Here is a 27,402-nt window from a genome sequence, read left to right on the forward strand (position 1 = left end):
CCGTAAAATAATATTTTTAATCTATAGGTGATCGGACTAGTTAAACCGTGTATATTTGTATTATTATTTTTCTTATACTTTCTTTGAGTTGGGGTAAGCTCATCGTATTTTTAGGAATGAGCCAACTTAGTAAAAAAAATATGAGCAAACAGTAGGTTTTCACTTGGCTTTTGTTGTGATTTGTTAAGTAACGATTTCCAAATTACAAAATATTTGGTAAAACTTATTTAATGATAGAAAAAAAAATATCTTTCTTCATAGGTAAACAAGTACACATAGGAACGTCAAAAAAATTAAATTAATTGTGACTTTACATTTAATACTAGTTCTCAATCAAGGGCCTAGAACGGAAGAGAAGAACTGGCAATAAATTCTCCCCCACTCTTTTATCGCCATGTTTTCTTTGTTTTACACGTTTTTAAAGAGCTACAACCATTACACCATGTCATACGTAGTAGAAACAACAAATATCACCGCATACACGAATTCAAGTACGACCAAACACCACAAGTAGCACCCGTTCACGAGTATGACGCATGGCCAGCCATAGGCCCCCTCGCCTCGCCCGTTTTATCGAGAAAGACAACCCAACGCATGGACGCCGCCACAAGCAATGACATTTAAGTGAGCATAACGATCCTTGAAATGTGGACTTGGCTACACAAGAAAATTATAATAATACTAATTATACTGAAATAATTTGATGCCACATGAATCACCGTTTTTTCCCACTTTACATTCAAAAAAGTCATAGATGTCGACGATCGCCCCATAGTCTGAAAATGCAGCCGAGAGATTCAGTCGCGTTACCTCTTTATGATTTTCGATTTTGTTGAAAAAACGTATGTTTTTGCGTTGGAAAGAAGTACTCGTTTTATGCAGCCGTTAAAACTCACGGTCCTCTGCAGCCACGAATGATGTCGAATGGAACTTGGCTCAGCAAGGGCCATTTACATCGGCCAATTCGCCCTATTTTATGAAGCTGGGGGAGGCCACGTACAATGCTTGCAGGGATGCGTCAGCATCCCTTCTTTTAGACACATGAACCCCTGTTCTCCCGCTGAGGCGACGGCGTGCTCAGGATTACACACGGGCTTGCACAGTGCAACGGCTGCGATCGAACTCCCTGGCCCTCTCCGCCTCTTCTTTATGGCGCATGATGGCTTCGCAGAATTTATGGAGGATTTCCCACCTGCCGTCACTATCCGAGCTTGTAACTGCTACTCTCACAATGTAATCGAGAGTAGCGTCCTCGCCCTGTAGCACGCCCTGTAGCACGCCCAGTAGAGGTCTCCTTTCCACTTCCCAAGCTAGGCAATCCATACCTCATCTAAGGCCCAACTTAAAGAGTAGAGACTGTAAAACTCAGTCTGGTCATACTGACTGCACTCTGTTGGGAGTTGGCCGGCTACTTAACAATTGACATTATCCTATGACTTTCATCTGACAGTCGATAACAGAGCAACATTTCGTGTTGTCATTTTAATTCTTATCAATTGTCAATGCTCTATGTTTTTTAGTTCATTTTTCATGTTTGTTCGACGCGGCGTACGTGACCGGCAGATCGATTAATCCTTCTTCAAAAAGCAAGGAAATTTTTAGTGTATATATAGTGTTTTTAACGACAACATCCAGTGTTATACTTCCATATATTCCCTTTGTGGAAAATAATACCAAACTTGTTTATTGAATTTAAAATAAGTGTAGTCATTTTCGAAGTGGCAGTGGTGCATTTGTTTATTTTTAGACTTGCAGTCATGTTGTTATTCTGGTGGCGCTAAAATGTCTCAAAGGGATACAGCAATTCATCTGGTTGCCGGAGGGTGGGTTTAACTTTTATGAATTAGCTTATAAGAATGCCTAACTTATTTGCATATTTTGATATAGACCTTCGTATTTTGGTCGATACATGTGCTCAGATACGGCGTCATATCTTTATTGACAATAGTTGCTTGATTTACATAAATAATTTAATAAAATTTGTTATTAAGAACTGTTTTTTTTATAAGTTATTACTGGCAATTAAAAATTAAACGAGAATTAACATGCAAAATACATTCAGAACGTTAGTTAATGAGGTGGTATTTTTGGGTAAGACATCCTTCTTATTGAATAATGTAAATTTAAAGTCCAATGTTGCTATAAAATATATATATTATAATTAATTATATTCTATATAAAAATAAGGTTATAGTTTTGCAGCAAAATTGTTGATAAGTTTCTATATAGATTTACTTGAGTTTTAAAATGTCTATATAGTTTTACTTGAGTTTTCTATATAAAAATAAGGTTATAGTTTTGCAGCAAAATTGTTGATAAGTTTCTATATAGAGTTACTTGAGTTTTAAAATGTTCAAAAATAAGTTTAAATCCACAGGGTAGCGGGTACAGCTGGAGCAGTAGTTACCTGCCCTCTAGAAGTAGTTAAGACACGTCTACAATCATCTAAAGGTGTGGTCATTCCACCACCACCCCCGCCGTCCTCAAATACTACCAGTTCTAAAAGAGTCTGTTCTAAAATCCCAAAACACCAGGTAAGGTTATTATTTGTAGTATTTAGTTATTGCAGTTAAAATGACAACAAACATGTAATTTTTAGTGTTGATATATAACTCGTATTATACAGATTCATTACCATCGTTCAAGGTTCAGTAATGATGATGAATTAATAAAGATTAATGTTATCAGTATTAAAGTTATATCATGCGGAAGTACTTTTGGAAAAGGCAAATAGAGAATCAAGTCAAATTATGATATTGTTTTCTTTATAATTCTGTAAATTCAATGCCAGGCAACTAAATATCATTTTCATTAGCAAAGGTATAATAAATGTTGAAGTGGTAAATCAGTTAATAGTGGGTAGTTTACAGGAAAATATAATTTTCCTTAATGTTAATGGATGCATGCAATGTTGCATGTTTGGTTACTGTTTACTAAATAGACATAATTAGAAATGCAAAATTACACATTGAGGAGATAAAATTCGTGAGAATTGATTCATGTTGAGGGTTTAGAAGCAATTAATTAAGTAATCATACTTTTAAACATTCTTTGTGCAAAGAAACATGGATAATTAATTTTTTTAGGTCTTTCTCATTAGAGTACTTGGTTTTTAATAAATAGCCATTCTGTTATTTTGAGAGAGAGACATAACCTGGGTTGGTTGAATTCTTCATAATGTCAGTTAGGAATGTATTAACTATGTATTTACATTATCACATTTATGTTTTGGAAAAATAGAAAAAAGCTATCTACTGTAAAGTTACTAACTATTATGGAATTAGTAACGTAAACGGTAAAACATATGCTGTTTATTTATAGTAATATAATAATCTGTTTTAATGTTATTGTATCCCTAACGGTAATATAGCACGCGTCTCCGCATATATTAACCGCAACTTCGCGTCAGTGTAAATAAAATTGTTTGAAGTATATGTAGTTCTCTCGTAAAACATCTACTCGAACGATAAAATTTTGGTATAAACGTTTCACAATCGTACTTTAATGAATTTTTGAGTAACTGGCGTTTATTTAAAAAAGTTTGTGATATTAATTCAGACGGTACAAAAGTATTCTTATGTCAGCCTGACCCTGATACACATGTGCAAAAATAAAAAGTGGAACAACTTCTTAAAATATAGTACATACCTCACGTAGCAACATAAACTTCTCTCACTGGTTGTCATAGATCCGGGTTTCTAGTGATAATTGACGACGAAATTCTCTAACTATTCAATAAAATAGTCACCTAACTCGTTTGTCCATTTCCGTGCCGTTGGAAATCGTGTTAATTCTACTGTACTGTGTCTGGGGTATATTCAGATTTTGGAAACATTTTTCCCAGTATACTTAAATTTGGGCTTTTTTAGCTATCATGTGTTTACATCTATATATATAAAAGAAAGTCGTGTTAGTTACACCACTTATAACTCAAGAACGAAAGAACAGATTTGAGTGAAAATTGGTATGGAGGTAGCTTAGAGCCAGGAGACGGACATAGGATACTTTTTATCCCGTTCGACAGCGTTCCCGTGGGACTTGACATGAAACGTCAGTCACTATAAAAAGTGGTATAACAAATAAGAATCAGACTTGGAATAATAAAACGCAAATGATAGCTATGTAATTGACGTATAATGACAGCTATGTAATGACGTATATATGACAATTTGATATTTGTAAGAAATCAATATTCAAAATATTTCTATTAAATAAATACGTTTAATTATTTTTACAATTTACAATTTAATTATAATGATAGTGCTATTGCCCATTCGTATAAACAGTGAAGAGAACTATAAAACTCGGTATGGTCGTATGTATACAGTTCATCCAAAGAATGATGAATGTTTCTATTTGTTGTTGTTGTCGAATGACGCATTTAATCGAGTAAAGGAAGTTTATGATACTTTAATGAAGGCAAACGATGATGAAAATGGTGGTTTATATTTCCTAGATGCCCTTGGTGGAACTGGCAAGACATTCCTCATGTCATTAGTTTTAGCAACTGTTCGGGCGAGATCCAACATAGCGGTTGCAGTTGCTTCTTCTGAAATAGCAGCCACATTGTTAGAAGGATGCCGTACGGCTCATTCAGAATTAAAATTACCGTTAAATCTTCAAACTATTGGAGAACCAACGTGTAATATTGCAAAACACTCAGCAATGGCCAAAGTTTTAGCGGCATCGAAAATCATCATCTGGGACGAATGCACAATGGCGCATAAACGTGCATTGGAAGCACTTAACCGAACATTAAAAGATTTACGCAATGAATCGAGATGTTTTGGAGGAGCAATGATTTTACTGTCTGGCGATTTCCGCCAAATACTGCCAGTAATTCCAAGATCTACGGCTGTCGACGAAATAAACGCTTGCCTCAAATCGTCAAATCTATGGCGCTATGTGACGAAACTGCAGCTGACAACAAACATGAGAGTTACATTGCTTACTGATAAAAAAGAAGAAAAAGAATAAAGATGTAGATGACCTGAATGAACTACATAATGGTATGCGTTTGGTGGTTAGAAAATTGAAGAACAATGTAATTTACGCTACGATAATGATAGGAAAATTCAAAGGTGAGGAAGTTCTTATTCCGAGGATCCCGATGATCCCAACCGATATGCCGTTTGAATTTAAAAGACTTCAATTTCCGATACGTCTTGCATTTGCCATGACCATCAACAAATCACAAGGCCAATCCTTAAAAGTTTGTGGTTTAAATCTAGAACATTCATGTTTTTCCCATGGTCAATTATACGTGGCATGTTCACGGGTCGGAAGACCATCAGCGTTGTTTGTTTTTGCGCCTGATAATAAAACAAAAAATGAAAAAATGTGTATCACAAGGTACTTAAGTGAAGAGCAACCTATGTACTAAAATACAGAAATAATAATGAATGATTAATGTAGGTATTTAATTTTTTTGTATTTTTTCCAATAAAAAAACCCAAACTGCTTATTTATTGCCATTAAGGCGGAACAAAGTTCGCCGGGTCAACTAGTTATCTAATAAGTATAAAAGCGATGAACTTTCAGATTATATTAAACGCACTGTGGTACCAGTGTAGTAAATAACGTTAAAGGATAAAAATTCAATGTTAAAACATATGCTAATTCATCACATAACGTTCGGATCTTGTTTACGTTTTTTATCATGAATTCGCTTTATTGGCATTGTATTGCGCAGAAATAGCAGACCAATCATTCAACAGAGAATAATGAACCTTAATTGACTTAGGATGTTTGATGTTTGCGTTTTAACACTATTTTTGTATCCTATTAATTTAAGCAGTGTTCGATGCAGCTAAGCTGAGATCTTATGTTGTCTATGCAAATGATCTGTGCGCGCGTTTTTGTTTATGTTTTAAAACATGTGACATTTGATTAGTATATCCGCCATTTTGAATATTTCTAATTTTGGAAACGATGGTTCGATGATATGATATAGAAGTGCGGAATACAAGAACATGTGCCGATCAAATATTACGGATCAAATAAAACTTTTCTGTTCAGGCTGTGTATTAGTGCCTTAGATAAGTAATATTTGACCTTGTCCAATGTCGTTTATGAAACTAACGGAGTACCAAGGTCACTCTACAAATAACTTCATATCACAACGTATTTTCTTTGCTTCACAGTAGTCAATTAGATACGGCGCAGTATGTGCATTTGGTAACCATATTTTGTACAAAAATAGGATGGCAATATTTTTGTTTTAAACAATAAAGGTTGGTCACGTGCTGTTGGGCGACAAAACATTTAAGGCCTTTCTTTTAACTGGTTGTTATAACCGCAATTTCGCGATTAATCGTAGGTTCGATCCCCGGCTGTGCACCAATGGACTTTCTTTCTATGTGCGTATATACATGTGTCAGGCACTGGAGGCTGATCACCTACTTGCCTATTACATTTAAAAATGATCATGAAACAGATTCAAAAATCTGATGCCAAGACCTAAAGAGGTTGTAGCGCCACTGATTTATATTTATTTTTTATAGATATATTTGATTAATTAAAATATTAGTTATTTTTCTTTTATGTTTAAATCAGCGTCATTGGAATTTATATGAGTTGCTGAAGCATATATTTCTATGTCATATGCCGCATTTATTGTTATTTCAATCTGGGTTTGACGAGCTTATTTCATAATTTTTGGACATTGTAAGACTCATCTAAAGACCGATAAGTGACAAGTGAATTTCCTACGTCGTTTTGTGTTCACAAATGAATCATTTTATTATCATATGTACACAAGTTTGATGCTATTATAAGTCTAGATTTAGACTTGGTCGTTATGACATTAGATATTTTATTATGCCTTTGACCTTGGAATCAAGGTGTTTTTTATCTTGCTTATTGAATATGCCTTGAATGATAATACATAAAAAAAGATATGGAGTATACAATTTTTTTTACAATAATATAAACAAACGTGTCTTATATAATCAAAATCGATATTTTTTTTAATTGTCTTTAACTTCTTAAATAAATTATTTAATTACTCTTGACACTTATGTATTATATGGACGTTAATTTGGTTACGATACGCTATATTATTTTCAGAGTGACATACGTTTTAATACATTACTATGTAACTGTTGTTAGTAAAATGTAAATTCTATTTAATAATTAAATGTTAACATAAATTATGTGTAACCTACAGTAATTGTATTGTAATCTGTAAAATACTGCGTGCGCTTGTATAAACGACATACATTATTGTCCATTTGTATTCGTTCAGTATTAATGAGTCATCTAAGTATCAATTATATCGTAGCTACCAATATATTTACTCCAAAAAGGATTTATGAAGCCGTCAGCTTTTTAACATAGCGCCAAGACTTACGATGTTACTTATGTCTCATATTAAAAAATCTTTAGCTAATAAGGCAGTGTTTTGGACTTTGACCGAGCAACTGATAGTAAATTCGTCAGGTCACAATTCATTCATAATCTGTGCTCTGGCCGGAAATCATCCGAACCTATTTAACCAATAGGTCGTTGCTACTACATAATATATATTTTGATAAAAACATTTTTTTTATATATTGCTGTAGTTATTTCTAGGTGCAACTAGTGTTAAATATTTGAGAACATCTTACTCAATTAGAATAGAAGAATCGACTGTTTATGCTAACGAAACTTTCCGTTGTTTTGATTGCTCCTAAAGTGTGATAAGATAATTCGTTACTGACGAGAACTTATTAAGCTTTTTATGTTATCCAAGTACACTGAAAGTTTTTAAATGTAACTTATGAAATTGCTTATTATTTAACCGATTTAATATGAGAAAACCGCCTCAACTATGCTACTGTTTGAGGGACCTCGGATTTATGTATGTATATGTTTCATGATTATATGTGTTTTCTGATTGGCAAGTCTGCGTGACACAAGCCGTGAACTGTTTTGGGTCTAAGACCATGGGCTATTTCATTACCATGTTTTCCTTCGTACGAACGGTTAGCGAATGCAAAATGCGCACGTAGAATGCCCATTATTGCATTAACCGGGGATTGAATCTACGACCTCAGAGATGAGAGTCACGCTAAAGCCAGTACTGTACTGATTTAGTTGTTTTTCCATTTCTCCTAAAAACATCGTAAATCTCATAAAACAGTATTATTTGAATATTAAATAATAACATGAGTAAATTAAATATGAATGGCGACGGCAATTTTTTAATAAATATCGATCGTTGAATGATATGCAAGTAACATAAAAGAACCTTCTTAGTCATTAGACACTAAAAATATATTTATCGATTAAAAATTAGTTAAGTTTTGATTGTAACATTCACCTTATCGTTTCATCATCCATACGACTAAAACTAAGAGGCGTATTGCATAAGAATTTCGCTAGATATCTTTGAAATTGGAACATATATTTTTATTCAGTTTATGAATAAGACCAGACCACAGACTCTCGTTGTCTATGAATGTTGTATTGTAAAGGGTATTTGTCTGTCGCGCCACCCATTTGCGGCTAAGTATAGATGTGTTTGCGTTGTATTGCATAATATCTGAAGGGATTTCATTACAATACAATTACTCTGTGAGAATAATAAATCTTATTAGTAATAGTGTTCGCAAGAGTTTTTTGTTTGCCTTTCTCATGCTTCCTGCGTATATATAACGTTATTAAAGTTTTTTATTTATTTCATCATTCCACTTTGCCACAGTAGTTGAGTTATATTAGTATTCATATGTTTAACAAGTGTATGTGACATTTAAACAGCTGAAAAATTGATAATGATTTTTTGAAATTCAGTTCGATTACTAAATAATATGATGAGTAGTATAGAGCATTGCTAATAACATATCTTTAACACGTTGAATGTATTGGTATCTTAATTTTTTATTTGGATTTTGACTGGGATTCAGTTGATGAGAAGAAATAATTGTTTTAGTTAAACAAGATTTCAACGTATCATTGTTTGAAATAAACTTTTTTTATAATACAGATTGATCTTATTTCCATTTAACGATAGCTCTATGTAACATAAAAATATGCATAGTCCCTTGAAAATCATTATATAGAGTTTACACTGTATTTAAAGCAATCATATGTATTATGATTATGGTTAAACTAGGATTGAAACCACGACTTTCACAACGATGTTTTAAATTACAAACGTCAAATATTTATATGGAATGGTTACCAGAATCTTATTAAATCAATCCTAATAAAAAATTTCAGAGGTATACATTTTTATAAAAATTTTATTCCAATGGATTCGAGAATGGTATCATGTGATGAATTTTATTCAGTGAGTGCCCATGGGCGTTATCACTTAACATCAGCCTCCTGCCCGTTTGACCCCTGTTATATAAAAAATATCATACCAATACGTTCTCATGCGATTTGCTGTATGCGGTTTTTAATAATATTATTTACGGATCGGGATAAAATAACGCTACAATACCCATATGCCTATATACCAAAAACAAATAAAATAACAGTTAAATCAATATTGCATTATAATATAAACATTGTGGTTTTTTTATTGATACATACTTCAAGGACTACAAATTTTTTCGTAAATTTATATTTTAAATTAGGAGCTGTCAATTTTACCTACTTCTTTCCGTCACATTTGTATGGGATACATTCACTTATGCTAGCCTTCCACTGCGAGCGTAACAGAACCATTACGGACTCTGCTATACTCGTAACGATGATTTTCAGATTCAAAGATTGGTGGGAGCACATGTATGAAAAATAATCGTTACGAGTATAGCGGAGTCCGTAATGGCTACATTAGCTCGCAGTGGAAGGCTAGCATTAGAGCTAAAGGGACTCAGCTTTTGGGTATTGTAGTTAGTTTACCAGCCCTAATAAATACTAATTGGCCATATAACGCAGGAGGCCAAATGGGGCTACAGACGTACGATGGGCGCAATGTTCGCCTACAGCAAGCAAGCAGATCGCATGCTGATGTCGTACAATTACCAGGTGCAGCAGTGCGCGCGAGCAGGCCACGCGAGGACGGCGCAGAGGATGAGCCTTATTCAGTGCATCAGGTGAGATTTTTCAAATTGTTTGGACTATATTTAGAATATAATGCTCTAAATAGCGATAGATCACGTTCATGGTACACCAGGCGCTATTTCGACAACCCAATTTTGAAAATTATAAAAAAAAAATTAAAAAAATTATATACAGAAAAGTTTCTTAAACAATTGGTTTAAAAGTTTTATTTATTTATTTATAAGTTATTTTATGGCTACACATACAGAAAGAAAACACTTAGATTGACAACAAAGGCAAAACCTAGATTACATTGTTAATTAAACAAAATATGCTAAACGGAACACGTAAGTAACAGTAATATATACAAAAAGAAAACTGAAATTAAGCAATCTACAGCGTAATATTTAAATTGGTACTTCTGCTAAATAAATTCAAAGCCTCTTCAAAATATCTTCTCATTCTCATTGGAAAGGTGGAAAATATTTCATTATATATTTAAAGCTATTGAGAAAATATATATAGTACACTTTAAGTAGAGTTTTTTTTAATATTTCTAGTTTAATACTTGAATTCTTTTCTTTAAAAGTTTTCCACCCAAAAGGGTGGAATTTGAGTTTGGTTTTTGCAGACGGAATTTGGAAAAATTCCGCTGATTATGAACAATACTTATAACTAAAACTATATACTGGTCAATGATAGTTACTAGTTAGTCTTATCTTACAAACTCAGCGTAAAATGTCTATTTGAATATCATGTAATTTGTGTCGCGACTCGAATGAACTCGATTACAATGTAGCAAATTAAATGCAATTACACAAGTCTTGTTTACAAATATTAAATTCCGTTATAGTAACAGTCTTTATGCAGTTTCGATGCGTTAAGTACTTATTATATCGAGAAAACGTGTGTGTATTTCAGTAATTGGATCAATGGTATTATCGCTGAGTAAGATAGGATATTTGTAAAGGATTTAAAAATTAAGATATACCAATTTCGGAGTGAAATTCGCGTATTTCCCTTCCCTAACTTATAGATAGATAGATACTAGATAAGTTAAAAGTTCTCATAGTCGATAAGATTGCATGGTAAATGTCATGAAAGTAGATGAATCGAGCGATATATGTTAGTACTGTATATTTATATTATAAAGAGAAAATCTGTATGTTTATAAACTCAGTAATCGGATCGACTTTAATAGTTATTCCACCATTACAATGGTATTATCGTTAGTAATTTCTAAAATATTTAAAAGTTCATGTTCAGCAATGTGAGTAGTGTAAAAAAAGATTTCTATAAGCTGATTTCAGATTGATGGAATTTTAACATAAAATACGAATGCGTACGTGAACTGCACGCAATGCGTACGTGATGACGTGCACGTATACGCTCCGTACGCACTTAAGTTTGGAATGATTTTTGTATTACCTCTAGAATTTAAGAGGTTTTTTATGCAATTATTTATTGACTAGATTATTAAAATAAGCTATCTTCTGGCTTCAAATGTCTATGATGATTTATTCGTAAAAATAAATAGAACTATGGATCGCTGACTGCGCCTGAAATGCATTCAGATATCAACGCAAAATGTGAAATTCCACAACGATTTGTTCCAGAAACATGGAAAAGACTTACCACTTTATAAATACTTCTTAACACTGTTTAAGATGGAAGACCATGATTTTTCTAAAGAAAAGAACGTCTAAGACCTTTCGTTAACTATATTAAAACGCATTCTATCTTAGAAACAATTTGCGTATGCACTTGGAACTTGTTATTCATACAAACATAGATTTATTATAGTTGGGAAATTTAAATATAGACGGACCGGTTTGTACAGCGTGAACGTATGTATGTAATTTCACATTGGTAAAGGTTTGTTATATTAAATAGTATTTTTGTTATTATAATGCGCGTGATTCGATGTAATTTTATTTATTATTTTGTATATCACGTGTCAATTAAAACCTTCATAAAAATAAAAACCCGTCGCCATTTTATGCACCCTAACAAAATGTCGGATTGTGAATATTTATCGATGACATATCTATATTTATTTTAAAAACATGTAGCTTTTTACGACGAGCAATAGCAATTTTCAAAAACATTTTTCTAAGTCAGAAGTCAGCGTAGTTGTGGAGTTGAGTTTTAGGATAATTAATAATATTTTCTTGTAGTAAACATGTCTTAATAAATTGTTTACTGAAATGTTGGCGAAATGCCACAGCGCTATTATTGTGTTGAAGCGGTGTGGTATTGATTTTGCATGTTTTAATCTAATATTGAATATTGGAAAAATGAACAGCATTTTCATATAAGTGAAAGTTTTAAGTAATTTGATTGTCACGGTTACATTAAGTAGAAATAATTGAAAATTAATAGCTGCTTTCAAGTAGGACCAGTCAAACGTGGATGGTAAAGTTGAGCTGGGTAGTCCTCATCGCATTTATCTGGCCCAAGTCTAGGAGGTTCTAGAGAAGGGACAAGTTAATAAATAGTTCCCATAACCAACGAACATTGTAACTGACTGAGAGTGGAAAAAGAGGTCAGCTCCGTGGGTATCTTTGCCCCTTCGGAAAAAGGTGTTTGTTACGAGAATTCTGTATATAGAAACCAGAAGATATAATGAAGACAGTGTGTATATATTTTTGAGTGATAAAGTTTAAAGAATTGTATGTTTCATACAATATCCTAATAAATTGAATGAATAAATCAGTGGCGCTATAACCTCTTTCGGTCCTGGCCAACACTGCTCTGTGCAATCATAATTAATTAATATTGGTAATTTATAGGGATTCGACGTTTTTTATATGTCAAACGTCAAAATAAATTGCAATAAATCTTCTTACGTAATACCTGAACGGCCCCTTATTGCTAGTCGATTACAGAGTTTATCTTCAAAATGTTGAACTGCAATAGTCTTTTAAATACATTATTACAAAGGTGCTGTTTCCGGCGAACCGTTTGTTTTGGGTTAGCAGATATCAAAACTATAACGTTCGACTTATATAGTATATAATCATATAAATATTTTACAAACAAACGTTTTAATACTAGCAAGTTATCCTTAATGGAGATTTTAATAAAATTTGACATCTCACGTGTACAAGACAAATTATTATCGACTAATTTCGATGACACGGAAAATTGTGTATCGTTTAATTATATAGAGGATTTAACCGGCTCTAGTAGTTATCGCGCATGCGCTAATGATAAGAACATGCTCCCACTGAGTATCACGCGAGACGTGCGTGAGACAGATTCGCACTTCACCTTAATTTACGTCAATCATTGGCTTATCAGTTTGTTTTTTCATCACAATATTATCGGGCATGCGTTTCATTACGAAATATCGATTTATGTATCGAGGGCCTATGAGTACATGTGAACGACAAAATATTTTTTTTTTAAATAATGTACGATCTTCTTGTCCGTTCTTCGTCCTTGATTAGAGAGTTGGCAGTACTTAGTTGTATTTGAATTTTTATCGGTCGTAAATGTTATGTTATCTAAATAAATAAATGATATTTATTGTTATGTATTTATAGCTACAGCAGCGTTCGTTTCGCCGTAATGTGATCTTTTTACATAGACTACCTTTTTAGTAGCTATGTATTATTTTAGACCTATAATTATTTAACGTAATTTTAAATTTATCCGAGCCTTCATCTTTTAGTCGATATTCAACTCCGGGGAAATAAATACAGATAATACTTACAAAACTTTTTCTACAGCTGTGATACTTTTTGATATTCAACACCTTCTGTCTTCAGTCACCGTGACCATGCACGCTGTAAAGCACGCGAAACGTCGGATGAATTTGAACTTATGTTAAATAATTATAAGTTTACAGTACACCTATGTATATGTATTAAAATATTCCATATTTTGTTCTGCTACCCTATAGAGTCTGTCCGCTATATCGGAATAACTCAGTTCTCAGCTGAAAAACAATTTTTTATACACTTTAAATTTCTTCATAAAAACCTTCCTCAGTGTTCCAGTATAAAAAAAATACTCGAGAATATCCAGCTGTCTTTGAGTTTTGAGCTGCCTACAAAATATTTTGCGGCTCAGTTTTTTCATATACATTGGGTGCCTTATTAATTCCCACCTCTGCCACAATAATGCTGATTTAACACTCACTCGAACGATGTAGGAAAACATCGTGAGGAAGGCAGGCCTTTGACACAAAAAGCTAACGGTGTGTGTTATGCACACAAGGCTGATACTATCCTATGAGAAAAAAACGATTGATTCGTGATCACAGATACACAAATGAATTTAGGGCCATGTGTAAACACTTTAACAGATTTGTAACAAATATAACATCAAATAACTGGTATTAGTTTTACGCTGCTCAATATTTTTGAATCAATAACATGACTGTTTAATAATAGTACTCACGTTGGCGCAATAATAAATATGTTGATACAATATCTTGTTAGGTCGCATACCGTATATGACTTGATAACACAATATACATATTGTAAGTATAGACGGGCTTCATGTCAAGTAGGTTGTTGCTCCGATTTAATTACAAGATACTAGGACTTCATAGAATCATTCGGCCTTTAATTTTATTGGTATCCTATGGAATAATACGCAATAGTATTATAGATTTTAGTTAAAGTACTGCTGTTTCAATTTTGTAGCCTCAATTGTAGGAATACGAAAGAAATAAATGACGGTCGCTCATTTATTTCTTTCGTATTCCTACAGCTAACGTCAAATTATTATACTAAACAGTAAAGAACATTTACCATTGAAAAAGGAAAATGATAATGAAATTATTAAACACGTAATACTTAATTCGGTTGTGCTGTGAAAGTTAGTTTACGTGAGGGTGTTATTAATATTTTTGAACTGTTAGTAAGGGGCCGTTTAGGTACTAGGCACTAAGGGGCGGGGCACTACCTTTTTTTTGGGACCCTTACTTAATACTTGAACCCTTAATACTTGAACTAATATATACTTGTAATTTTTATATAAATGGCTATGTAATAAGGACCCAGTTGCGCCACAAGCCTCTATGGCCGCAGATTTATTTATTTATTTGTAAGTTATAAAACGCACATACACATCAATTATATTTAAACATAAGCAAGGGAAAATAAGAAACAAGCATCTACAAAAAAATAAATAGAAACCAAAACCTCGTTAAGAATAAACAAAGTTACGGTAAGTTGGAAGATTGTTGTAAAATATGTCAATATTTCCATCAATGTTAGTAATCAAGTTGTAAGAGCGAGATAGCCTATTTAATGGACCATGAACACTAGCAGATAAGAGAGCCGTATAGAAGATTTTTAGCTCTAGTAACTCAAGGATTAGAAAGAAAGTAAATTACGTATTTTGTTTTTTTTTTATACGCACGTTGGTGATCAGCCATATGTATATTTTTGTTTGACTGAGTTCCGCAAGTGTTAATTAGGCTTTTTTTCGATCATATGTGCTACTAGGTCAGCAATACTTACGGAATATGTATGTAATGTAAAAATAAATTCTTGACTTAAAAGGCGTTCATAAGATATTGAATAAACCTGTAATAACCATCGCCAAAATTGGCGAAAAGGCCACGCCGCGACCCAATGTCGGGATATTTATAATTTATGTTTACATTCAGTTATCGAGAGATAGCAATGTACGTCATACGATTTATTGACGAATATCTCTATTGGAAGGTGATTAATAACAGGAGATTGAAATACGTGGAATATTTTAATACCTTTTAAAATCTATTTTGTTAATGCTCTCAAACGAGGAAACAAAGATTTTATAAGAAAAGCAATACCGAAACGGTTTGGTTTTAGTCTTTTAATTTTTCTAAAAAAATATTCGTTTGAAGTTCATTGGCACGTCAGCTGTTACTTAGCCGTGAATTAAATTTACAAAATTATAAACACATTCAATGCACCGTACAATAGGTTATTAAACTATCATGAAACCATAAAGAATGTTGATTGGCTACCCATTTTATTGCTGCGTAAGATGTTACTTAAAGCAAAATGTTATGTTCCTCTCTGGCGGTATTTTTGATTTGCGTTCCTAAGGAATTGAATCTCCAAAACTTGAACGCTCAAGTTTTGGAGATTCTTAACTTGGTTGGACTTAACCCCCCCCCCCCCCCCCCCCATGTAACGCGTAACGCCGTAACGTTTTTCTGTACGTAATAGTTAAACGTTTCGTGACTTATTGTACCTAAAAGTAACCATTTATGTGTGTCCGAAAGTTGAAAATAATATTAGCATTATTCAATCCCCGCCCCACATCTTAAAGTTTTACACTAAACCCCCTCCCCCCCTCAAATTCGTTACGTTATTCTTGAACGCTCCCTTAGACAATCTAATTTTTGAAACTCATAAATCTGAATTATATCACTCCTACTTTTAATCTGGGCCTCAGTTGTGTATCTGTGATCACGAATCAATTTTTTTTTCTGATACGATAGGATCAGCCTTCTCTGCATGACACACGCCGTTGACTTTGGGTCTAAGGTCTTCCGGTTTCCTCACGATGTTTTCCTTCATAATTCGAGTGAGTGTTAAATCAGCATGTGATCAAAGTCCAATGCTGCCAGGTTTAGCCTGAGGTTGTAGCTTCCAACTTCAGGGATGAGAATTGCGCCCCGGCTTATTGTATTTGAATATTGTAAATAAAAATATTACTGATGTATTACGTATTTCGACGCGTAGCTCGCCATTCGTGAAATAGTGTATTGAAATTAATTAAATGTATCGATTTTTTTTTAAATTGTGCGATAGAAAAGGACACGATGGCAGTAAAGTAAATAAGAATAAAAAACTTCAGGGATAAGTCTCGCACGCTAAAGCAAATACGTCTCACAAATTTAGATACAAAAATGTAAAATCATGCCTGTTTATCGTGCTGTATGTTCTTAAGAATTATGTCTATATACACTGGTGGTTTTTATTATTTTTTGACATGTTTTGGCAACCGAACAGTATCTGCTCGTTTCGTTATTAATTCCCATAAAGCTATATTGGCTCAGATGTTGTCTCGCATGCATTAAAATAAAGCAAAGTGTATTTTAAATATCAAACTATACACAGTTATGATTTGTTTGAGACATCGATCAAGATTCAAGATAGTAAGATTCATTAGAAATTTTCCATCACTCAAAAATAAAATTTTTGTAAAAAAGTGTGTGCGTACAAAGTACACATGTCAGAAGTGAAACTTCTTTGTTAATTAATTATTAGTACAAGCCCCAATAGATGATCATGTACCAGTATATAATCACTCCATGTATTTCTATATCAATATTCACACTGTTTCAAATTGTATACGTGCTAATGATTATATAAATAAATAAAAAAATCTGCGTTTACTGCACAAGACTGCAAAGTTTTAATATGTAACTACTAAACGAATATATCAACCAATGGCGTGTGTTTTTTCTCAATCTCCCTTTCTCACTCTCTCTCAATCAGTCTCAATCGCTCTCTCCCTTTTCTTCAACAAAAACGCTGCATATCTTCGTGACGTTTCATCGGTAAAAATTTCATCCTCATGCCCCTAAAAAAAGTTTCGTTTGATATGGGTTATCAGTTCATCGTCAAAGTTCGATTCTCTTTATCTTATCTATAGTAACATTAAAGAGCAAAGATTTTATTGTTTGTTTGCTCGAAGACTCCTGGAATGATATGAAACATTCTTTCAGCATTAGACTTCTACATTATCTCTGATGAATGTTTTTGTGTTGTGTTGTTACTAAGCACCAGACTAAAGTACATTCTAATTAAATTTGGTTGCTCATAATAATTATTATAATTTAAATGGTTTTTCCAGGATTTAATAGTGGTAATAATTACCAAATTAGAATACTTACGATTTTGTAGATTTTTTTTGTCTTGCGTCATATTTCAATCCTCAAGACACTTTTCAATTAAACTAAGTTTAAGTTTCTTATGTAAATATTTTTTTTATGAGTAATAAAGTTCTTTAAACATAAGTTTTCAACCATAGACAATGTGTGGGTTATATGTGTTATATAGTAAATAAATTTTTAATGTTGAATTTAAAACCAAAGAAGAAAATTAAAGACTCCTCCTATAGGGCTTGCATAAAACTTGAACGGCCTCTTTGATGTGCTTATCAGACCCTAGGCAAACTTTGCGATTTGCAATAAATAACTCTTAAGAAATAGTCATTTGACAAAGCCTGACCTAATATAATAATTATAACATTTTACGTGTCGCTTGCGTGTATTCAGGTAAATGAGTTCCTCAATCGCAGTCTAGCGGGCTGTTACCATAGTTACCATACTTTTAAACATATTTAAATGAAATCAAATCAAAATTTATTTATTCATATAGGTAACATAATGTACACTTATGAACGTCAAAAAAAAAGAAATATTAAATGAATTTAATTTTAAATTTACTGCCAGTTCTCAAATCAAGGGCGTAGAACGGAAGAGAAGAATTGGAAATAAACTCTTCGCCACTCTTTTTAATCGCCAATTGTTTTTTACACAATGTTTGTAAGGAGCTGCAACCACTACACCATGTTCCATATGACATATTGAGTAATAAAGAATAAAAAAAATTAAAACAAAGATTTGTCCTCTATCAGCAGGAGGCATGGTGAAATAGGAGCACGCACTTATATAGTCGTGAGAACAACACGCAAATACGTAGTATAAACAACTAATATCACCGCATACACGAATTCAAGTACGACCAGTCACCACAAGTACACAATACGGGTGTAATAATATTTCCTATACGTTTCAGATATATAGTGAAGAATGAGGGTGCGAGGGCGCTGTTCAAAGGCTTAGGACCGAATATCGTTGGCGTGGCTCCGTCACGTGCGATTTACTTCTGCACGTACTCCCAGGCTAAAGCGATACTCAATCAGCATATACCACCGGACACGCCTATTGTGCACTTGTCAGCGGCAAGCGCAGCTGGTGAGTCCAAATAAATGACTGTTAATCCACCCGATGTTTAAGAGTAGAGGAAATGAGTATCTTTTGGGGTAAGATTCGTAAACGATACTTAGGTAAAAATGTATTGGATTTTGACATACGTACGTAGTCAAACGTATAGTTCCCGCTAAGTATCTTATCAAAATCTGATCTTTGAAAGAAGTATTTGTTTGAATGTACCAATTTCTAAAGTACTGGTTCGAGTTGAATAAGTGTTCATAACATATCTATTTTTGTTTATAAAATATTAATACAAATAACAGTGAGGCTTTTTGACATTTTACTATTTAGTTACAAAATACAAAAGTAATGGATGTCTTACATTATGTCATGTAACAAAAGTGACAATGGGGGGGCAAGTAGCAAGATGAACAGATAAAAATATAGACTTGAAAGATAAAGACAACCAAGGAAAAGATGAGTGCGCCCTAATAAAAGGTGGATAGAAGATATAGAAGTGTCAGCAGGAAGCGAATGGCTAAGAGTCTAATTGAGAAATTTGGAAAAAGCCTTTATTCGGGTTCCAATCATCCGGTACAGAAGGAAGTTACGATATATAGTGAAAAAAAAAGTATAATATAACAAATCTAAACTTCAACATTTGGATATAATTTATCGTTATTTAACTGTAACCTTGTTGTCTAAAATGACTATTCAACATAGAAAGTGTCCAATAAAAATACTTACAGCCTCTATTAAGGGGAATACATTGTTCTCGTGTACTATTTTTCCCATGTACACTCACACGAATTCCCTAATTAGGATTCTTTTCAATCCTTATCAATCTTCGAAAATATGAACTTAAAAACTATTTTCCATTTATAATCTGTTGCCTATATATTTATAGAATGACTCAATTGGCAAAAAAACAAAATAATCAACTGTGGTTTGTATGTCTCAATTAAGATTCTATTTCAGGATTCGTCTCATGTACGATGACAAATCCGATATGGTTCGTGAAAACTCGGCTGCAACTCGACGGACAAAATATCACAGCACTGGAGTGTATTAAGAGGATATACGCAAAGCATGTTAGTATAATTTTTAATTAATTGCAATATCTCTTTGTATCTATCTATCGTTATAAAGCGTTACTTGTATACATATAAGGTAAACCAACCCAATTAGAGAAATTTCCTCAATTTAGGGAGTTTTGTCATTTATTATTCACAAATAACATAATACATAAAAACTTAAAAGATAGCTTTCATCTCAATTTATACCCGCAATATTATTTTATTGCAAATATTTGTTTATTATTTGATACAATTCTAACAGATAGTTTGTGTTAAAAGTACCAACGTATCACATAAGCTTACCTTTCACATAAGTTCTCCTACCATTTCCCTTGAATAGTTTACTTCTATGTAATATAACAAAAACCTTAGCCATATCAACGCTTGGCCGAGCCTGCTAGTAATATTATAAAGAGGAAAGATAATATTGTATGTTTGAATTAAATAGACTCCAAAATACAGAAGCTATTTAAAAAGTATTGTCACCATTAGAAATCCCACATTATCCCTGAATAATATAGGCTGTAAATTTTTTTTGGTAATGTTAACCTAACCTAATAAATATATAATACAAAAGTTGTATAGAAAACATCAAAATCTACAGATTCATTAAAAACTGCAGCCGTGTGATGCTGGCACTGAATAATAATAATAATAATGATGTCAAATGTGTTTTGAAACATTTATGTTTTCTTAATTCTTTAGAAACGGGCGTTTTAAAATTAATCAGTTATTGATAAGATAGAAACAGTATCGCATATACTATTACAAAGTTCACTAAACAATTTTCTTAACTGTGTGTATATTTACTATGAACTGATAACAGTAATAGGTTTTGTGTGAAGGTTTGAATTTTGAAATGCTTACACATCTCTTGTATTGTGTTTCTTGATACTAAATAGTGATTCTTCTATTCTTTTCTTTTCTATTTCAGGGTATTAAAGGTTTCTACAAAGGTATAACGGCCTCATACATGGGCATTAGTGAGACGGTTGTCCACTTCGTTCTCTACGAAGGCGTTAAAGCCCGATTGATGGCTGCCAGGAGCAAAGATGGCGTCGTCAGCGACACTCGCTCGCCGAGAGATTTCCTTGAGTTCATGGCTGCGGGGGCCTTTTCCAAGACGATCGCTTCTTGCATCGCTTATCCACATGGTGAGAATAAAAATTTAATAAACGCGTATTTATTACATTGTTTGTGAGGCAAAGAGTAAAAAATAACTTTATTAAATAATTACAGTTAATTAATTCTAAATTTACTGTTACTAGCAAGTCAAGGGCGTAGAGCGGGTAAAAAGAACTGGCAAGAAACTCCGCCACTCTTTTTCATCGCTTGCGTGGCGGTTATGATAATATAATTATTATTTGAATGACAAAAATTATATTCTTTTTGTATATTACGTATTAAGATTAGTGCCGAACTAAGGCATAAGAATATTTATTAACATAATAAAAAAATTACCACTGCTGTGACCTCAAATCCCGCGACAGTTGTATTTTCTTGAATAAAGACATTTATTACCACGATGTTTGTATAAGTAATCTGCAAGTCTAAGGGCCTGTTACACAATGTATGGATAAAGTGCCAAATAGCTATGCAACACAAATTATTCGAAAGATAAAAGTTCCAACTAAGATACTTCGCATTTCATGACGTATAGCGCTATCTGACAGTCGTGAAACGCAAAAATACTATTTATCCTACCAATAAGTAATAAATACATTATTTGGAACTTATCCGGACATTGTGAAACAGGCCCTAAATTTTAAAACCAAACTCCTCTCAGTCATAGCTGTTTTGGATTGTGCCACGGATTTCTAGATAATAACAAACGAAATATCTTATATACTGTCAATGACAGTTTGACAGCGTTTTTGTTAATATTTTAGTGTCCCTTAAATAGATAGCAAATTTCTGAAACGACTTTTTATGGAAAATCTTTCAGTGAAGTTTATTTATTTATAAACATATTGTTTCATTAATAGTTCTGTATCTGATAACTTAAATTATTCGCCAGCCTTATCCGCTGACAAGCGATCTCTTTCAGGCTACCCATGTTAAAAGAAATAGTAAGGGTACAGTTAATAACATATTATGCAAACTGATTGCGTTATACCAACCGTTGTTATGACTTCGTAAAGATTCTTTGTTGTGTAAATCTTGAAACAAGCTGGAATATTAAAGTGAAGTTTTCATATGAAACAATTTTTAAAATGTTACATGTAATATTCATTTATAACTTACTAGCTGACCTGGCAAACGTCGTCTTGCCAAACTACTACCTTTAACTCAGCGCCATCTGTTAGAATTGTATCAAATAATAAACAAATGTTAATGTTATCGTAATTTTAGTAAGGATGCCTATTTTTTTTGAAAATGAAATATAGCCTATGTCACTCAGGAATGATGTAGCTTTCCAACAGTGAAAGAATTTTTCAAATCTGCCAAGTAGTTTCGGAGCCTATTCAATTCATACAAACAAACAAAAAATCAAACCTTTCCTCTTTATAATATTAGTATAGATAGTATAGATGTGTAAATTGAGTGCCCTTACCAAAATGAGAAAATGAAAACAGAGTACAGTCAAAATCTGTCATAACGACATCGACTACTGATATTTAGTCGTAAAAACCGATAGTCGTAACAGCCGTTTACATAATGTTTTTGTTATATGTTTAAGTAATTGATAAAGTAGTCTTGGTCATGGGCGGATGCAATGTTTTGTTCATCTGTAAACAGTTGCCCCTGTTCAATCACAATCAATCAGCTCTCAGTAAAAATATCATAATTCCTCTTGATCTTTCTATTATTAGTAGTGATAAAATTAAGTCTAAAGTGAAGAATTACTTTTATAGACCCATGCCTAATATTAGCAATACTTTTTCTAAAATACGTCGTTATTTAGCCTTAACTTTAGAGATTTTTTTTTTGCCAAATGTCAATATTAGTTAATATGAAAATGTTTTTTTTTTGTTATACCTATCTCGCTGGAATATTTGTAAATAATGATTCAATATTTCTAGGACGAGCTTATCATTTGCAATCAGAGTTGACATACTTTTGATAACAGTTGTATAAAATAAAGGTCATAGTGATCAGTTCATAGATAGGATGTTTCTAAGAAATGTATTATTAAAATATATTCTTAAGTGGATTGTCTATAATGTTTATAATAATTTCAGATCATATTTGTTTTGTTTAACGTGGACTAAACATAGTACTATATCTTGTGGAATAAAAAACAGTGAGCAAATATGAAAAGAATCTCATTTTATTGGAAGTAAAAAAAGAATTCAAAAGGTTCATACTTATAACTCTTACAGTAATAACAGATTTAATTTTATTTTAAAACAAAATCTAGGATTTTATACAACCATTATATTTTAAAATTATATAGTACTACTATTTATGTTTCTCCTTTTTTAGATGATAACTAAAACCTCTTTTGAAAGAGGTAGAGTTTTGGAATTGGTGCCTTTGAAGGGAGAGAGACTTTCAGTTGTTTATATGTATATATCCTTTCCTTAATATATTCCAAATCCTTTATGGTATACAAGTCTCTCTCTTTAATCGTCAGCTCATGTCTGAGCGTCGTGGTCAGCAAGAAATCCTCTGGAGCGGTTAATATCTGTTACCACCAGTTTCTGTCCACCGCCTCATGAGCAGCATTGAGGACGATGAGTCTTTCAATTAATCGGTCCATCTGATTGGTGAACGGCCACGTGATCTTTTTCCTTTTGTATCGTATGGTGTAAAAGTAATTGTCATAATTTAAAAATATTTGATATTTTTTTGCGATTCCAAATATATATTTTACCAGCTGAACTGGCAAACGTCGTTTTGCCATGTATATCATTTATGGTTATTGTGCCTCACTCGACATATGTAGGTATAGTGTGTCGCGGACTTTTTTGTAGATATTTATAACATCTACAATTACTTAGAACATTTTATGGTTCTATCTTTAATAGTTTAGGCAGGGTACGCAAAATAAGTAACTTTTTGGTTGATTTTTTACACCTTGTGTCCGAAAAACCCTTTTATCTTACGGAACCCTATATTACTGGCGGATAATATAGCTTTCGAATGGTGAAAGAATTTTTAAAATCGGTCCAGTAGTTTATGAGCCTATTCATTACAATCAAACAAACAAAGTTTTCCTCTTTATAATATTAGTGTAGAAAAAAAAGAGTGAGATTGACTTTCGCACTACTTCTAAGCTGATCTTAGTAGAAAGACAATAGTCTTTTGAAATACCTTGCGCATTATGATAAAAGTAACTGGTTATCAGTATATGCATTGCTAAATGATATGTAATCAGTTATCGTGTATATTTTTTTATATTTATGATATAATTTGGAGATGACTTTCATATATTTAGTATTATGACATGTATCCGAATATGTAAGTCATAATTATGTCTTTGCTGTCGGAAATAGTATGCTATATATGATTCTATATATAAGTTTCGCCCTTATCATTTTGTAATAAAATTGTCATTATCTTACAAACTTCCTTTCCAAAACTATTTAGGTATTGGTTTTCCTTTAAATCGTTAATTTTAATAATTTAAAAGTTAATCCTTGTCCAAATTGTATTATTTTATGTCGTGTCGCACCTTTAAACAGAACTATTTTGCACATTAAAAATATTTTGTCGATGGCTCATTACTTTTTTTATTAGTTTTGCGGGTATGTCACAAAAAAGCGTTTAACATAAAGCAAAATATCTTCTTTGTAGAAGTGGCAAGAACGCGACTTCGCGAGGAAGGTGATAAGTACAGAAAATTCTGGCAAACATTGCACACTGTTTGGATGGAAGAGGGGTATCGTGGTGTTTACAGGTGAGATAAATTTTTTTGAACAAAGATTTTATTATGCTTCGAACGGTATCATTAGAAACATTTTGAATAACTTGTTATCAATTTTCATTGTCGACGATCAATCCTTTTCCGAGCGACTTGATCCCTGGGCGTAGAGATATGAAGTCACTCTGCAGCTTCTACTGCATTTACCGCGGAGTATTCAAAGGAGTTTTTCAGATTAATACATGCAGCTGAGTTTAATCATTGGAAGTAAAGGCAGAATACGATATTCCACCCGTATCACCTTTTTTTACAACTAGCTGTTTCATGTAGTTTTTACGACGCCCCTCCAAGCTACCCATTTAAATAGTTCCGAACCAATTCGACTAAGGGTCCTTCAAGAAGCATGACAATTCTTAAAACGACTACGCTAGCCGTCTGGCAATGTCCATCTCTCAACATGAGATGAGCTTACCGCTTGCCCCGTTTGATAAAATGTCGTTTAGTCATTAATACTATATCAGGTATTAATTTGTCAAAGTTAAATACTAAACTCTTCACATGGAGCGCCATTTTTAAAATTGTTTTATTTTTCTAGGGGCCTTGGCACACAGCTAGTCCGTCAGATACCGAACACAGCGATAATGATGTCCACATATGAAGCAGTGGTATATCTTCTGACCACACACTTTAATAGTTCCTTCTACGAAAATACCTAGCCATTTATCAAATGTTCGAGTTGATCACGTTAGACACTCGATGTGGCGAACCCACTGACAGTTAGATGCCATTTAGTTAGCGAGGCTCTGATACCTCTGGCCCCTGAGATCTTTTAGCCGTGCGTGGGTGCGGAAACTCTGAATAAACATTGTACGATGGTCATATGTCGACAACTTTTAAGAGAGCATGGTCACGTGACTTGCAAATTATATGAGGAATGGTCATATGTCGACAAATTGTAGGAAAGCATGGTCACGTGACTTGCAGTTTATATGAGAAATGGTCATATGTCGACAACTTGTAAGAAAGCATGGTCACGTGACTTGCAAATTATATGAGGAATGGTCATATGTCGACAACTTGTAAGAAAGCATGGTCACGTGACTTGCAAATTATATAAGGAATGGTCATATGACCGACTTGATACTGGCAGTAGGCCGTCACACGAAGGCTTTCGTCTAACTCAGATTAAGAGGAAGTTCAGAATTTAGTTGCGCCCTTTGGTAGGTTCATGAAAATTTTGTTGTACATTTTTGAAGGTATAACACTCTTTTGGTTATGGAGTTTCGTTTCTATTGCGGTGTAAATAACGGTTTGGAATATTCCTACAGCCGCCTACTTACTCGCAAGATAGTCATTAGGGTCTAGTCTAGCATCGAACACGATTCTGCCCGATTTTTGTGAGGCAAAATGGAAAGACTGCTGAAATAATATTGCTTTACTTGTAAAACTAATCGCAAAAGATTGCCGACTTTCAACTGTCAACTAAAAAGAATCATTATTTGTAAAGTTTTTATTTTACTAGGTATATAGTAATGTAGATACATTACACACATATAGATATTTCACATATTCTGTAGAGATATTTTCTTAGTTGGAATATACCCATTGAAATAAATTTAAAAATTTGTGCCACCTCTTATGAAGTTGGTTTAAATTAGGGCTGCCATCTGTGAAACCTGTAAGTTCCCCAGATTTTGGATCTTTCACCCCGGACATTTCAATACATACTTTTTTTATTCTCTTACATCTTGATTAAAATATATTATACTCCGTATTTGATAGAAGAAGACTTTAATTAAAGTGTATTTTTTTATTATTATTATTATTAATCATACAATCAGTCTGCGACTATAAGCGGAGCCTGCCTTTTCTTGTTTGAACTTTTGTAGTCGAGTAGTTTCTGGTATAGTTAGCTGTCCTGCTAGCTGATTGGGGTGCTTTTCGAAGTCTTAGTTTGTAGTTATACCCATGTGTGATTATTTCCTCTTATACCATGGGCATATTAAGAAATTCATGGGGTGTTTGATATTTGCTTGAGTATGTAATTTTGAGCTCTTTGTATTATGTTTGAGGCACTAGCAGATCACCAAAACTATAGTCCATAATATGTCCATATTGGTTTTAAAATAGTTTTGTATAAAAGCAACTTTTTGTCTTTCTTTGAATTTCGTCCCATTAGCCAGTAGAGACCATTGTATTTATTGATAATTTCGTCCAGAATATTTTTTTTAAATAAATTAATAACGGGATCTGATCAAAAACCCAGACTACAATTCAAACCCCACTCGGACGTCTTCCAAATTAGGACAAATCCGGGGAAACCCGGATGGATGGCAGCCCTAGTTTAAATAAGTGTTTTAATCATATATTGTCCTATTCATAATAAATAGTAGAATATATGCAAATTGTCTTGAATTCTTTTTTATAAGTTTGCTGGGATAACTTATTGTCCATTGATTGATTAAAACCAGTTGTTTAGTCATTTTGTCTCAAGTAAAATAAGAAAACTAAGGGATTTTTTATTATTTTATTTTTCTTAATATTTTTTTTATTATATACTGTTACATTTGTATAAGATTGGCTATGAGAAAGGATTAAAATGGAGACATTCAATATTTTTATAAAATAACTCCAGCACAAAATACATATTG

At 33.0% G+C, this 27,402-nt stretch overlaps 1 protein-coding gene across 1 annotated transcript; it reads left to right on the top strand.

The window, feature by feature from the left end:
* Positions 1-1,514: 1,514 nt before the first annotated feature.
* Positions 1,515-26,228, top strand: LOC111001517 (mitochondrial carrier protein Rim2). The gene is made up of 8 exons (XM_022271442.2): positions 1,515-1,823; positions 2,378-2,534; positions 9,868-10,025; positions 18,732-18,910; positions 19,847-19,959; positions 20,879-21,098; positions 24,685-24,787; positions 25,347-26,228. The coding sequence occupies exons 1-8, from the start codon at positions 1,783-1,785 to the stop codon at positions 25,465-25,467; spliced, it is 1,092 nt and encodes a 363-aa protein (XP_022127134.2). The 5' UTR covers positions 1,515-1,782; the 3' UTR covers positions 25,468-26,228.
* Positions 26,229-27,402: the final 1,174 nt, after the last annotated feature.

The sequence above is a fragment of the Pieris rapae genome, chromosome 21 (genome assembly GCF_905147795.1).
Source record: "Pieris rapae chromosome 21, ilPieRapa1.1, whole genome shotgun sequence".
Lineage (NCBI taxonomy): Eukaryota > Metazoa > Arthropoda > Insecta > Lepidoptera > Pieridae > Pieris > Pieris rapae.